This window comes from Palaemon carinicauda, chromosome 1, assembly GCF_036898095.1.
Source record: "Palaemon carinicauda isolate YSFRI2023 chromosome 1, ASM3689809v2, whole genome shotgun sequence".
Taxonomy (NCBI): domain Eukaryota; kingdom Metazoa; phylum Arthropoda; class Malacostraca; order Decapoda; family Palaemonidae; genus Palaemon; species Palaemon carinicauda.
In genome coordinates this window covers 106,204,783-106,218,881 of record NC_090725.1, presented here as the reverse complement: position 1 = coordinate 106,218,881, position 14,099 = coordinate 106,204,783, and the positions used below count along the sequence as shown (strand labels likewise).

The following is a 14,099-nucleotide window of genomic DNA, read 5'->3' as shown; positions in this document are numbered from 1 at the left end:
CACTACAATTCCCTAATTCCATAGCCTTTTTAATCTTTCTCTTGAAATGTTTTATTATTGTTTTTGGGTTGTCCGGAAGGCTAAGAAGCCTTTCGCATCCTTCTTGATTTGGCGGATGGTCAAAGTCATTTCTTGAGAAGCGCCTAGATTAGAGGTTTTGATGAGGTCCTGTTGTATGGGTTGCAACCCTTGATACTTCAGATCCTAGGGGTCGCTCAGCATCCTAAGAGGATCGCGAGGCTCCGTAAGGAAGACGTACTCAAAAAGGCAGAGTAATTGTTCAAGTCGACTTCCTTACCAAGTACTTATTTATTTTATGTTTGTTATTTTGAATAACTGCTAAAATGAAATACAAAATACTTAGCTCATAATAATGTAAACATGTAATGCTGGTCTCTACCCACCCCCCTGGGTGTGAATCAGCTTATATGATCACCGGCTAAGTTTAATATTGAAAAATGTTATTTTTATTAATAAAATAAATTTTTGAATATACTTACCCGGTGATCATATATTAAAGGACCCTCCCTTCCTCCCCAATAGAGACCCAGTGGACCGAGGAGAAAATTGGTTCTTTGTTTACTTGGAGTACTAAGTACCTGCTCGACAGATGGCGCTGTTGATGTACACCCCCACCTGCATAGCGATCGCTGGCGTATTTTGACCGTAGGTTTTTTCTGTCGAGCAACAGAGTTGCAGCTTATATGATCACCGGGTAAGTATATTCAAAAATTTATTTTATTAATAAAAATAACATTTTTCAAACAAACTGTCAGATACCCATTTTCACGTTCTGCATCACATAGATTATCGGATACACTTTGGTTTACTTTTCAAGACAGAATCTATTAGTTTTGTTATCAATGATCAAGTCTGAGTACTGTTCCACAAGTCTTTATGAGTGATGGTTTCAATAGCAAATTGGTTACATCTTTCAGGAATAAAAGTTCATCTATATCTAGATGACCAGGTCCTCACAACTAACCAGAAGTTTCTGTTAAACCTGTTACCCTAGCTGGAGATTGTAGTTAATTTTAGGAAGTGTTATTTGGTTCCATTTTAATCAGTTCTTTATTTGGATCAGATGATAGCCTCAGTTGCTTTTCAGGCCTTACCATTAAAAATAGAAATCAGCACTTTCTGCTTGTGCTCAAATTGTTCAAGAAATCCAAATAGCAGAAAGGTTACAAACCTTTAAAAGTTAAAAATATCATAAAAAGAACTATAAAAATGTTTTAAGAAACTCCAATACAATGCAGAAAAAAAAATCACAGACAAGCAGGATAACACAAATTAATAAAAACTAAATTAATCAATAAAAACTTACATTATATGCGGTTTCATGTCCTCAAATTCTAGTCTAAGAAGATATGAGCTGATTTCTTGATCCTTTTCCCACTTGGTCAAATTTACACCAAGTTTTATCAATTCCTGCAGTGTATGTGACCTGAAAAATAAATAATAGTTTGATTATACATGAAAGCAATACAAACCAAAAATTGATGCAAAGCAAAAAAATTTTAGCAACTAAAGAGCTTCAAAATATGTTATTTTCATTAGTAAAATAAATTTTTGAATATACTTACCCGATAATCATGTAGCTGTCAACTCTGTTGCCCGACAGAATTCTACGGAAGGGATACGCCAGCGATCGCTATACAAGAGGGGGGTGTACTCACAAGCGCCACCTGTGGCCAGGTACTGCAGTACTTCTTGTTGACACCACTTCAATTTTTCCTCGGTCCACTGGTTCTATGGGGAGGAAGGGTGGGTCAATTAAATCATGATTATCGGGTAAGTATATTCAAAAATTTATTTTACTAATGAAAATAACATTTTTCAATATTAAACTTACCCGATAATCATGTAGCTGATTCACACCCAGGGAGGTGGGTGAAAACCAGTGTACATGTATATCAAGAAGCTAAGTATCCCGTATTTCATATTATCAGTTATTCAAAATAACAATGAAATTACAAGTACCTGGTAAGGAAGTCGACTTGAGCCATTACTCTGCCTTAAATAAGTTCGTCTTCCTTACTGAGCGCAGCGTTCCTCTTAGGAGGCTGAACAACTCTAAGGTGCTGAAGTATCAAGGGCTGCAACCCATACTAAAGGACCTCATCACAACCTTTAACCTCGGCGCTTCTCAAGAAAGAATTGACCACCCGCCAAATCAACAAGGATGTGGAAGGCTTCTTAGCCGACCGTACAACCCATAAAAAGTATTCAAGAGAAAGGTTAAAAGGTTATGGGATTATGGGAATGTAGTGGCTGAGCCCTCGCCTACTACTGCATTCGTTGCTACGAATGGTCCCAGGGTGTAGCAGTACTCGTAAAGAGACTGGACATCTTTGAGATAGAATGATGCGAACACTGACTTGCTTCTCCAATAGGTTGCATCCATAACACTCTGCAGAGAATGGCTCTGTTTGAAGGCCACTGAAGTAGCCACAGCTCCCACTTCATGTGTCCTTACCTTCAGCAAAGCAAGGTCTTCTTCCTTCAGATGAGAATGTGCTTCCCTAATCAGAAGCCTGAATAGTAAGAAACTGAGTTCTTAGAACTTGGAAAAGAAGGTTTCTTGATAGCACACCATAAGGCTTCTGATTGTCCTCGTAAAGGTTAAGACCTTTTTAGATAGTACCTAAGAGCTCTAACTGGGCAAAGTACTCTCTCCAGTTCATTCCCCACCAAGTTGGACAGGCTTGGGATCTCGAACGACTTAGGCCAAGGACGTGAAGGAAGCTCGTTTAGTAAAAACCGAGCTGCAAGGAACATGTAGCCGTTTCAGATGTGAAAACAATGATCCTGCTGAAGGCGTGGATCTCACTTACTCTTTTAGCTGTTGTCAAGCACACGAGGAAAAGAGTTTTTAATGTGAGGTCCTAAAAAGAGGCTGATTGGAGAGGTTCAAATCTTGATGACATAAGGAACCTTAGGACCACGTCTAGATTCCAGCCTGGAGTGGACAACCGACGTTCCTTTGAGGTCTCAAAAGACCTAGGGAGGTCCTGTAGATCTTTGTTGGTGGAAAGATCCAAGCCTCTGTGGCGGAAAACCGCTGCCAACATACTTCTGTAACCCTTGATCGTAGGAGCTGAAAGGGATCTTACTTTCCTTAGATATAACAGGAAGTCAGCAATCTGGGTTACAGTGGTACTGGTTGAGGAAACTGCATTGGTCTTGTACCAGCTACGGAAGACTTCCCCTTGAGACTGATAGATTCTGAGAGTGGATGTTTTCCTTGCTTTGGCAATCGCTCTGGCTGCCTCCTTCGAAAAGCCCCTAGCTCTTGAGAGTCTTTCGAAAGTCTGAAGGCAGTCAGACGAAGAGCGTGGAGGTTTGGGTGTACCTTCTTTACGTGAGGTAGACGTAGAAGGTTCACTCCTAGAGGAAGAGTCCTGGGAATGTCGACCAGCCATTGCAGTACCTCTAAGAACCATTCTCTCGCGGGCCAGAGCGGAGCCAACCAACGTCAGCCGTGTCCCTTTGCGAGAGGAGAACTTCTGAAGTACCCTGTTGACAATCTTGAACGGCGGGAATGCATACAGGTCGAGATGGAACCAATCCAGCAGAAAAGCATCCACGTGAACTGCTGCTGGGTCTGGAATCGGAGAACAATACAACAGGAGTCTCTAGGTTATCGAGGTAGCGAACAGATCTATGGTTGGCTGACCCCACAGGGCCCAAAGTCTGCTGCAAACATTCTTGTGAAGGGTCCACTCTGTGGGGATGACCTGACCCTTCCGGCTGAGGTGATCTGCCATGACATTCATACCGCCCTGAATGAACCTCGTTACCAGCGTGAGCTTTCGATCTTTAGACCAGATGAGGAGGTCCCTTGCGATCTAGAACAACTTCACGAAAGAGTCCCTCCCTGCTTGAAGATGTAAGCCAGGGCTGTGGTGTTGTCAGAATCCACCTCCACCACTTTGTTAAGCTGGAGGGACTTGAAGTTTATCAAGGCCAGAAGAACCGCCAACAACTCCTTGCAATTGATGTGAAGTGTCCTTTGCTCCTGATTCCATGTTCCCGAGCATTCCTGTCCGTCCAAAGTCGCACCCCAGCCCGTGTCTGATGTGTCCGAGAGGAGACGGCGGTCGGGTTTCTGAACAGCCAAAGGTAGACTTCCTTGAGAAGAAAGCTGTTCTTACACCACGCGAGAGAAGACCTCCTCTCTTCGGAAACAGGAACTGAGACCGTCTCTAGCGTCATGTCCTTTATCCAGTGAGCAGCTAGATGATACTGAAGGGGGGGAGGTGGAGTCTCCCTAACACGATGAACAGGGCCAGCGATGAAAGTGTCCCTGTTAGACTCATCCACTACCTGACTGAGCATCGGTTCCTTCTCAGCATGCTCTGGATGCATTCTAGGGCTTGGAAGATCCTTGGGGCCGACGGAAAAGCCCGAAAAGCTCGACTCTGAAGATCCATACCCAGGGAGACAATGGTCTGGGATGGGATGAGCTGAGACTCCTCAAAATTGACCAGGAGGCCCAGTTCCTTGGTCAGATCCATAGTCCATCTGAGAATCTCCAGACAGCGACGACTTGTGGGAGCTCTTAAAAGCCAGTCGTCTGACGGAGCCGGACACAAGATCATGGTACTGCTGCACAGTCTGTGAACTGTCAACCATGGGGAAGCGAGGAAGTACAGTGACAACCCGAAGCTGTCTAGACTGTCTGGGTCGTACAGACAACTCCTTATCGGGTCGTTGAGGTTGCCGCACTGCGTCACAACAAGTCACTTCTGCTGGTTGTTGAACGTCTTCCCAGTGACACACTGACTCCGTAAACAAAAAATCCTTTAACAAGGACTAAGCTTGGACTGCATGTCTTGCAACACAGCTCAAGGTCTATGGGAGCAGGTGTGGTAACAGACGGGGTTAGTGACTGAAGTGGAACCATTACCTTCCCTGGAAGCATGTTATGCTTAAATAAAAGTCCATAGGAGGCTACGCAGCTAAAGGCTCCTCTCCAAATGACAGAGTCCTCAAGGGAATATCAGAAGGAGGGAGAAAAGCACTTTCTCATCTACAGGGACCATATCCGAGAAAAGCTAAGTTCTCTCAGTGAGGGTTTCAATGGTGCAAAAGCAGCAGACTAGAAGGCAACGTTATGAAACTGCTTGACAGTCTAGTGAGTTGGCAACAACCAAAGATGTGTGACTGAGAAGCATGCGGTAAGGTATGCAGAGCATGTTGTATGCAGAGCATGCTGTATGCAGAGCATGCTGTATGTAGAGCATGTTGTATGCAGAGCATGCTGAATGCAGAGCATGCTGTATGCAGAGCATGTTGTATGCAGAGCATGCTGAATGCAGAGCATGCTGTATGCAGAGCATGTTGTATGCAGAGCATGCTGTATGCAGAGCATGCTGTATGTAGAGCATGTTGTATGCAGAGCATGCTGAATGCAGAGCATGCTGTATGCAGAGCATGTTGTATGCAGAGCATGCTGTATGCAGAGCATGCTGTATGCAGAGCATGCTGTATGTAGAGCATGCTGTAAGGTAAGCAGAGCGTGTTGCATGGCGTGTAACATTTCTCAGAAATTCCATGATCAGTGCTAGAGTGAGTAATATCGCATTACCGTCCATTGAAAGTGCACGTGCCGAGGGAATTGATTTAGACTGTTTTGTTGATGAATTTGATAGCCGGCATGATAATCGTAGAATTAAGCTACACTAAATGTACTATAATCTACTTCACCTCAGGAAAGGGAAACTCGCCCTGTTGGCAACACTGCATTACTTCATGCATGCTTGCATGGGGTTTTAATATCAACATAATATTTACCTTACATTCATAACTCATGATTCATTTTTGTTTTGAAGATATTTTTGCCATATTTTGCGATATTGTTAAAAATATATTGCAAGGAATACATATATATTTTTATATAAGTAATACAAATAACCTCCATTATCATAATGTTTGTGTAGGCATACATGTATATGATTACAAATGCAAGTTATGAAAGTAATGAGGTGTTATTATTGTCATTTGTTATTTCCAAGTTGAATGGGAAGAGGCTCAAGTTGAGGAGAAAGTGGCAGATGCATGCGTTGAGGTGGCTGACTCATAGCATGAGGTTGCTGCCTCAAGAGTTGCGCTTGCTGTAAGGGTTGCGGATGCGCAGTAGCAGGTTCCTGAGGAACGAGTTAAGGTTCCTGAGGTGTGAGCTGCGAGAGTTGAGGTAGCGGCTGCGCAGAACGCAGTTCTTGTCTCGCGAGTTGAGGTTCCTGAGGTGCTAGCCTAAGCTGCAGCGAGTGCTGAGGTGGCTGCCTCATTGATGGAAGAGGTTGTCGTACCTCAAGAGATTGTTGCCTCGCTGGTGGAACCGCAAGCGGAAGCGGAGGAAGTAAGGCATAAGATTCCTGCTCCCATTGCTGAGGTTGCCTTAAGGAAGGCGGAGGTTGCTGCACACCGCTGGTAACTGGCAACTCAGTACGCGGTAAGGTATCCTGAGGAACCTCAACATCGTACGCCTGGCAGACTGGGCTGCAGTGAGGCGGAGCGATCGCAGGAGGAGGTGTAACCTTCTCAGCCTGACATTCACGCATTAAGACCGCAAGCTGTGACTGCATGGACTGCAGCAAAGTCATCTTGGGGTCGGCAGACGCTAAGGTCTGCTGAGGCAAAGCCTTAACAGAAGATGAGGTCTGTTGCGGCATCACCTTACCTCTCTTAGGAGGTGTGCAGTCACCTGATGACTGCGGAGAGTCAGAGCTAACCCAATGACTGCATCCGGGTTGTTAAACTCTAGAGGTCTGGACTTTACGTTTAAGAGGTCTTGAGACCTGAGTCCAGCGTTATCTCCCCGAAATTTCTTCTGCAGACGAGTAAAATAAGGGCTCAATCGTCTGCGGGTGGGAGTGACGGTCTCTGTAAGACACGCCCGCAACCACCGAGGATACTTCTGTGCGCCGATCAAGGCCTGCCGAACCCTTTTGCCCTTCGACATTGCTTCTCCCCTGGGCTTGGGAGCTTGCAAGAGGTCCCGGACTGGGAGGACGACTGGCACGCAAGAAGTACCCTCACGCACAACACTGACACACTTTGCGCTAATCACTTATCACTTTTGAATTTCTGTTTGCACTTATTTCACTGAACTCGAAACTTTAAGTGGTTTGTACCTGAAACACGCAATTCTATCCTTCTTTAAAAGTTAGTAATTGCGAAAACAGAATTACAATGTAACAGAAAAAAACTGAAAGATTTCCCAAATAAAAAGTTCCTTTATTAGAATTAAAACCATTAAGCTAAGAAAGAATGAACAAAACGTTATAAACGGTTTACTCTTACTGCAACGTGACACCGTGAAAATTCTCTCTCTATCGTAACGATAGAGCGCAAGTTGAACGTTCTGAACGTCAACAACTGCAGAGACAAAACAAAACGTTAGTTCAACTTTGAAACAGTACGAGACTATCAAAGAAATTCTTTCAAAAACATTAAAATAGCATAATATGTTAACAGGTAAAACCGAAATGACGGGCTCAATGTTAATTAACTTCGGTACAAGAAAAGACCGCCTACTATTAGGAAAGGTCGAATATAAACAAATATAAAAATTAATTTTAATAATTTTATAATAAAAGGAAGTTAATCGAAGAGGCCTATAAAAGGCGGAGAGATATAAAAAATTAAGAAAGAGAGTCTATACTCTCTTAGACACCAACACTTCCGTCTAAGGGAAGGGTCGGCCATTTAAAGGTGAAAGAGAGTTCATACTCTCTTCGTCACCATAATTAATCAAATTAATTCCAAAAGCTAGCTAAGCTAATAATAGAACTTCCTGAATAGCGAAAGCTGAAATCTTAGAGCAATACTTCACCAAAAACCGTGAACAAGACTCCAAAATTATAAGCGTATCCATGAACGTCTTGCCGGAAGCACGACAGAGGAAAAATTGAAGTGGTGTCAACAAGAAGTACTGCAGTACCTGGCCACAGGTGGCGCTTGTGAGTACACCCCCCTCTTGTATAGCGATCGCTGGCGTATCCCTTCCGTAGAATTCTGTCGGGCAACAGAGTTGACAGCTACATGATTATCGGGTAAGTTTAATATTGAAAAAACCTATGTCATGCATCAGAGAAAAGTCCCAGACAAGCCATCCAATTAGTACATTGAAAACAGCATCAGTTGGCTCAGAGAAGATATGTAAAGGCTCTCCCAGTCTCACTGAATCCCTGTGTGAATAGTCTGATCCAACTGCTAAAGAGCCTTGTGGTTGAGAGGTGGAGTATTTTTGGTTAATAAAACTGATTTCTACTAATAATGAAAGAATTTCAAAATTAGAATTCACTAAAGTATTTCAATAGCTATTATTATTGTTATTATTATTATTGTTATTATTATTATTGTTGTTGTTGCTGTTGTTGTTATTATTACTGCCCAACCTACACCCCTAGTTGAAAAAACAGGATGCTATAAGCCCAAGGGCTCCAACAGGTAAAATTAGCACAGTGAGGAGAGGAAACAAGGAAATAAATAAACTACAAGAGAAGTAATGAACACTTGAAATAAAGCATTTTAAGACCAGTTACATTAAAGTAAATATTTCATATATGAACTATAAAAACATCAATAATAAAAGAGGTTGAGAAATAAGATAGAATAGTGTGCCCAAGTGTACCCTCAAGCAAGAGAACTCTAACCCAAGACAGTGGAAGACCATGGTATAGACACTATGGCATCTACTTAAAACTAGAGAACAATGATTTGATTTTGGAGTGTCCTCCTAAAAAAGCTGCTTACCACAGCTGAAGAGTCTCTTCTACCCTTACCAAGAGGAAAGTAGCCACTAGACAATTACAGTACAGTAGTTAATCCCTTGAGCAAAGAAGAATTGTTCGGTAACCTCAGTGCTGTCAGGTGTATGAGGACAGAGGAGAATATGGAAATAATATACCAGAGTATTTGGTGTACGTGTAGGCAAAGAAAAAATAAGCCATAACCAGAGAAAGGGATCCAATGCAGTACTGTCTAGCCAATCAAAGGACCCAATAAGTCTCTAGCAGTAGTATCTTAATGGGTGGCTGGTACCCTGACCAACCTACTACCCAATATTAATTGTGTTATAGGCTTTGAAAACATACTGTAGATGAGTTGAAAAATAACAGAAAACATAATCATTAGACTTATTATTTCAATATCTACCTTGTAGTTATCATGCTTTTTGAACTCTACATATAAAACAAAAAATAATCTCTCTCTCATACCCTAAAAATGACAAACTTATAACAGAGTTTGTATTTTTCCTAACATACAAACCCGAATTCTTTACTATAGGAGATATTCTAGCGCGAGCTGGAAAATACGGCAGAAAACCTTAACAAGGTCGTTAACGACCGGACCGGTAGTTATCCCCCAGATGGGGGTGGGGGACTGCCGGCCGGTAGCTACTGAGTACCTTCAATCGGATTCTAGCTAGGACTATCTAGGGGGCGGCGACGGCGGGAAAATTTGAGTAAAGAATTCGGGTTTGTATGTTAAGAAAAATACAAACTCTGTTATAAGTTTGTCATTTGTTCCTACACTAAATACAAACCCTCATTCTTTACTATAGGAGACTTAGTCTTGAGGTCAGGGTGGACGAAGTATTCTCTACACCTAGAGAAGATAGTCCTCAGACTAGACTCTATAATGAACAATCTCCCATTAACTTCTCTGTAGATCCCCAAAATCCAGTATGACTGAAGGTTTGTAAATACGTAGAAACCGAAGTTTCAGTATGAAGAGGGTTGGGAGCAATACCAGGACCCTTTCATACCAAGGGTTCCCCTGACCTTGAAAGGGGAACCCTCGTGACAACGAGTATAACTTATACCCTGTGATAGGAGTCAGATGAGTTTCATACCTTATTTCCATTGACGAGTCCAGCCGAAACTGGTCACAGACTAGGATACCCAGAAGGGAGGAAGAAGAGAGAGCAGAAGATAGATGGATGTTCTTCTAAACCTAGTGTAACTCAGAATCCTCGAACAATGGCTACTGTCCCCTGAAAGGGCGTAAAGGTAGCTACAGCACCTGCTGACCTGCCACAATAGGTCCTATAGAAAAGGTGTTTAGAGACCTATGTGTCACATCTGATAAATAGTGAGCGGTAAATGTGGACTGGCACTTCCAGACTCCAGCTCTTAAGACTTGGAAGACTGAGAAATTCTTCTTAAAACGCCAGCGAGGCAGCCACTCCCCTAACTTCATGGGCTTTGGGTTGAGCTGCCTCAGTCTCCGTGAATAGCTCTCGCAATAACTTTCTTGAGCCAGAAAGAGATGGTGTTGCGAGAGATTCTCTTCTTAACCTTGTTGGTACTGAGGAAGAGATGACGGAGACATGGTCTGAAAGATCTGGTGCATTTCAGGTATTTCCTTAACGCCCTGACCGGGCACAGTAGCAATTTGTCAGTATCCTGAGTTGCCCTGTTGAGGCTGGAAAATTGAAATTCCTTAAACCTCTCATCGGCAGACGAAGGATTCTGGGTTTTGGCCACAAAGCCTGGCATGAAGCTGAGAGAGACTTCCCCCCATCCTCTAGAATGGGTGACTTCGTAGGATAGACCGTGAAGTTCACTAACCCTTTTTGCTGAGGCCAGCGCTACTAAGAAGACGGTCTTAAGGGTAAGGAAGAAATCAGAGGCCCTATTTAAGGGCTCATACGGAGGGCCCTTTAAGGAGCGTAAGACCAAGGACACGTCCCAGGGTGGTGGTCTAATCTCTACTGGGGGGCAGGATCTCTCAAAACCTTGAATCAACAAGGATCTCTCTTCTGAGGTGGAAAGGTCAACTCCTCTCAGTCTGCAGATGAGACTTAGGGGTTCACGATAGCCCTTAATTGCAGAGATTTACAGGTGTTTCTCCTCCCTTAGGTAAACAAGGAAGTCTGCGACTAAAGGGAGAGAGGGATCGAGTGGAGACACGTATCGCCTTCTACACTAAGCTGCAAACACTCTCCATTTTGCTTGGTAGAGGTTTGTGGAAGATTTGCGCAGGTGCCTGGACATGTGTTCGGCCACTTTCCCTGAAAAGCCTCTGCTTCTGAGGAGAGACTGGACAGCCTCCAGGCGTGAAGTTTCAGGAAGGGAATTCTCCCGTGGGGGATACCACTGTGTGGCTGCGTCAACAGACGGGGTTCTGGAGGTAAAAACCTCGGCACTTGAACCAGCAGGGAAAGGAGATCTGCGTACCACTCTTTGCTTGGCCAAGCCAGAGCTATTAGAGTTAGTTTGCAGTCCCGTGAGCTCCTGAGTTTGTTGATCACCCTTCTGAGCAGGCAAAGGGGAAGGAAGGCATAGGCGTCCAGGTTGTCCCAGGAGTGTTGGAGGGAGTCCTGGATCGCTGCCTGATGGTCTGGAACTGGGGACCCGTAGCGGGGAAGTTTCGCATTCAGAGATGTGGCGAACAGATCTATTGTGGGAGAACCCCACAAAGCTATTACTGGCTTCGCTACTCGAGGATCCAAAGACCATTCTCCACTCAGCACTTGGTGATGCCTGCTCAGCTGATCTGCCACGATGTTTCTCCGGCCCGGAATAAACCTGGCTGAAAGGGAAATGTTGTGGCTTTCTGCCCACTGGCAAATCTGGACAGCCAACAGACAGAGGTCTCTTGCCAGAGTACCCCCTTGCTTGTTGATGTACGAGACGGCTGTGGAATTGTCGCTCATCAGAACCACCTCTCGTCCGTGTAGATCTTCTACAAAGAATTTTAGGCCTTTCCAGACAGCTAACAATTCTAGATGGTTTATATGGAGAGACCTCTCTATCGGCGACCAAACTCCTGATGCTAGTTTGGGGCCTAGGTAGGAACCCCATCCCCGTAGCGACGCGTCCGAAAAGAGTTTTAACTTCGGACTCGGGTTTTGAAGGGGGATGCCCTTTTGGGTGTTCTCTCTGGACGACCACCAATGAAGGTCTTGTCGCACCAGACTTGGAACCTCCACTGCCCTGAATGGGGAGTCTGACTTCTGAGACCAATGGGTCTTCAGATGCCATTGGAGACTTCTCATTCTCGATCTCCCCCCTGGGACCAGTTTTTCCAGAGAGGCGAGATGGCCCAGAAGACACTGCCACGACTTGGCTGAAGGTGGTAGTGGAGATAAGAGTTGGGCGATAGATTGATCCAGTCTCCGAAGCCTGTCTTCCGACGGAAACACTCTCCCTGCCTGGGTGTTGATGGACATACCCAGGTAGGTTAAGGCTTGGGTCGGAGTTAAGCAAGACTTCTCCGCATTTACAAGGATCCCCAGATCCTTGCAAAGATTCAGAAGTGTTCTCAGATGATCCAGAGCTAGCTCCTTGGACGAGGCCAGGAGAAGCCAATCGTCCAGATATCTTAGCAGACGCATCCCTTGTTTGTGCGCCCACGAGGATACGAGTTCGAAAACTTTCGTAAAGACCTGTGGGGCGGTCGAAAGGCCAAAGCACATGACTTTGAACTCGAAGATTCGACCCTGAGCCAGGAAGCGTAGGAATTTTCGAGAAGTGCGATGGATTGGCACTTGGAAATAAGCATCTCTTAAATCTACAGATGCCATGAAGTCTCCTGGACGAACTGCTTGGGTCACGGAGGCCGCTGTCTCCATTTTGAATGGAGTCTGCTTCACGAACAGGTTCAGGGTCGAAAGGTCTATCACTGGTCTCCAACCCCCTGAGGCTTTCTCTACCAGCAAAAGGCGACTGAAAAACCCCGGGGAAGGGTTGGAGACTTCCTGAATAGCGTCTTTTAGAAGCATGCTCTGTATCTCCCGAGCTAGGGCTTGCTGTTTCCCGGGATCCTGAGGGACCTGGGAGGACGAGATCGGGGGAGGAATTAGAGGAGGAGGAGAGTCTATGAAGGGAATGCGATATCCCTAACGAAGCACCCTTATGGTCCATTGCATGGCTCCCATAGCTTTCCACCTCCTCCAACTCCCCTGCAGGCACCCCCCTACGCACTGCGAGGGGGAGACGAGACCCTATTTTTGTCTAGGGTTCCTCCCTCTGCCTTTAGCCTTGGGAGGAGGCGACTTTCCTCTGCCCATAGGCTTGGGTGTAAAAGAGGGGCGGCTGAGGTTCTTGGCTGGCAGCGGAGTTGCGACTGTTGCCTTAGGCTGTGGAGTTGGCTGCTGTTGCATTGGACGAAAGGAGGCAGCCTTTTGCATCGCAGTGTCCTGCGTCTCCTTCCTCCAAGTCTCTAGGGTAGAGGAGACTGCTTGTCTAGAGAAGAGGAGAGGTTGAAGAAGATCAGAGTTCCTCAAATCCGATTTATCAGATTTACCAATGCTCCTATGCAGTCTGGAGACTACTGATTCCCTTCTTTTGAGAATCCAGTTGCCCCACAGCGTCGCGGCTGTAGCCGTTAGGAAGTCCATTGTCTTGGCCCCAACAGCCAAGACTTCCTGCAGGGACTGCATGGAATTCTGGTTTGAGAGGTCCTCATGACTGGCAAGGTAGCCCAATGTGCCAGACCATGTGTCAAACCAGGAAAGTGCCTCTAGAAGAGACATTGACGCTGATTCCATTGTCGAGGCTTCTGCTGCGGTAAAGGAGACTGGAAGGGAAGAGAGTCTCTCTGCAGAGCAGCCAGGTGTAAGCCTTGCTGTGAGGGGGGGCTAGTGTCAGAGGAGAAGGATTAGCGTCCCTGACCTTGTAAAAGCGCCTTTGCCTCGTGAAAGGAAACTGCAGTAATTTGTGGGATCCTTAAGACTTCAAGGAATTCGCCTCCCCCGAGACCGCCTGCGAGACCTTCCACAGACGGCCTGCAGTGTGAATAGACAAGGAAGTTCGATTCTGGTCTTAGGGTTTGGTGGAGGGCGACATAGTCTGTCTAATGCTGGAGCATCGGTATGACGAGGCGACAGGTGTAAATCTCCGAGACCTGAGATGTTACACATCGTTCTTAGAGCTCTCAAATAGGCGGATTCTAACTCTTTTGACGGTTGTTCCTCCGAGGAATCCTCAGGTCGCGCTAATTCCTCGTGAGGGAGGGCGGTTGAAGCCCAAATGTCTGAAGGCAATGGCGAGGTAGCATACTCCATTGCCGACAAGCCAGAGGAAGGCTGAGCGCTGGTTGATGGCACCGCGCGCACAGGATCCTGCCTGGAAGTTGAAGGT

The 14,099-nt window shown here is 45.3% G+C and overlaps 1 protein-coding gene across 1 annotated transcript in view; it reads right to left on the bottom strand.

Moving 5' to 3' along the window:
• Positions 1-14,099, bottom strand: part of mTerf3 (mitochondrial transcription termination factor 3) — a 132,299-nt gene that overhangs the window by 87,916 nt on the left and 30,284 nt on the right. The window contains exon 3 of the mRNA XM_068383838.1: positions 1,328-1,447. Within this exon, the coding sequence (XP_068239939.1) occupies positions 1,328-1,447 (120 nt within the window). The remainder of the gene's footprint in view (positions 1-1,327; positions 1,448-14,099) is intronic.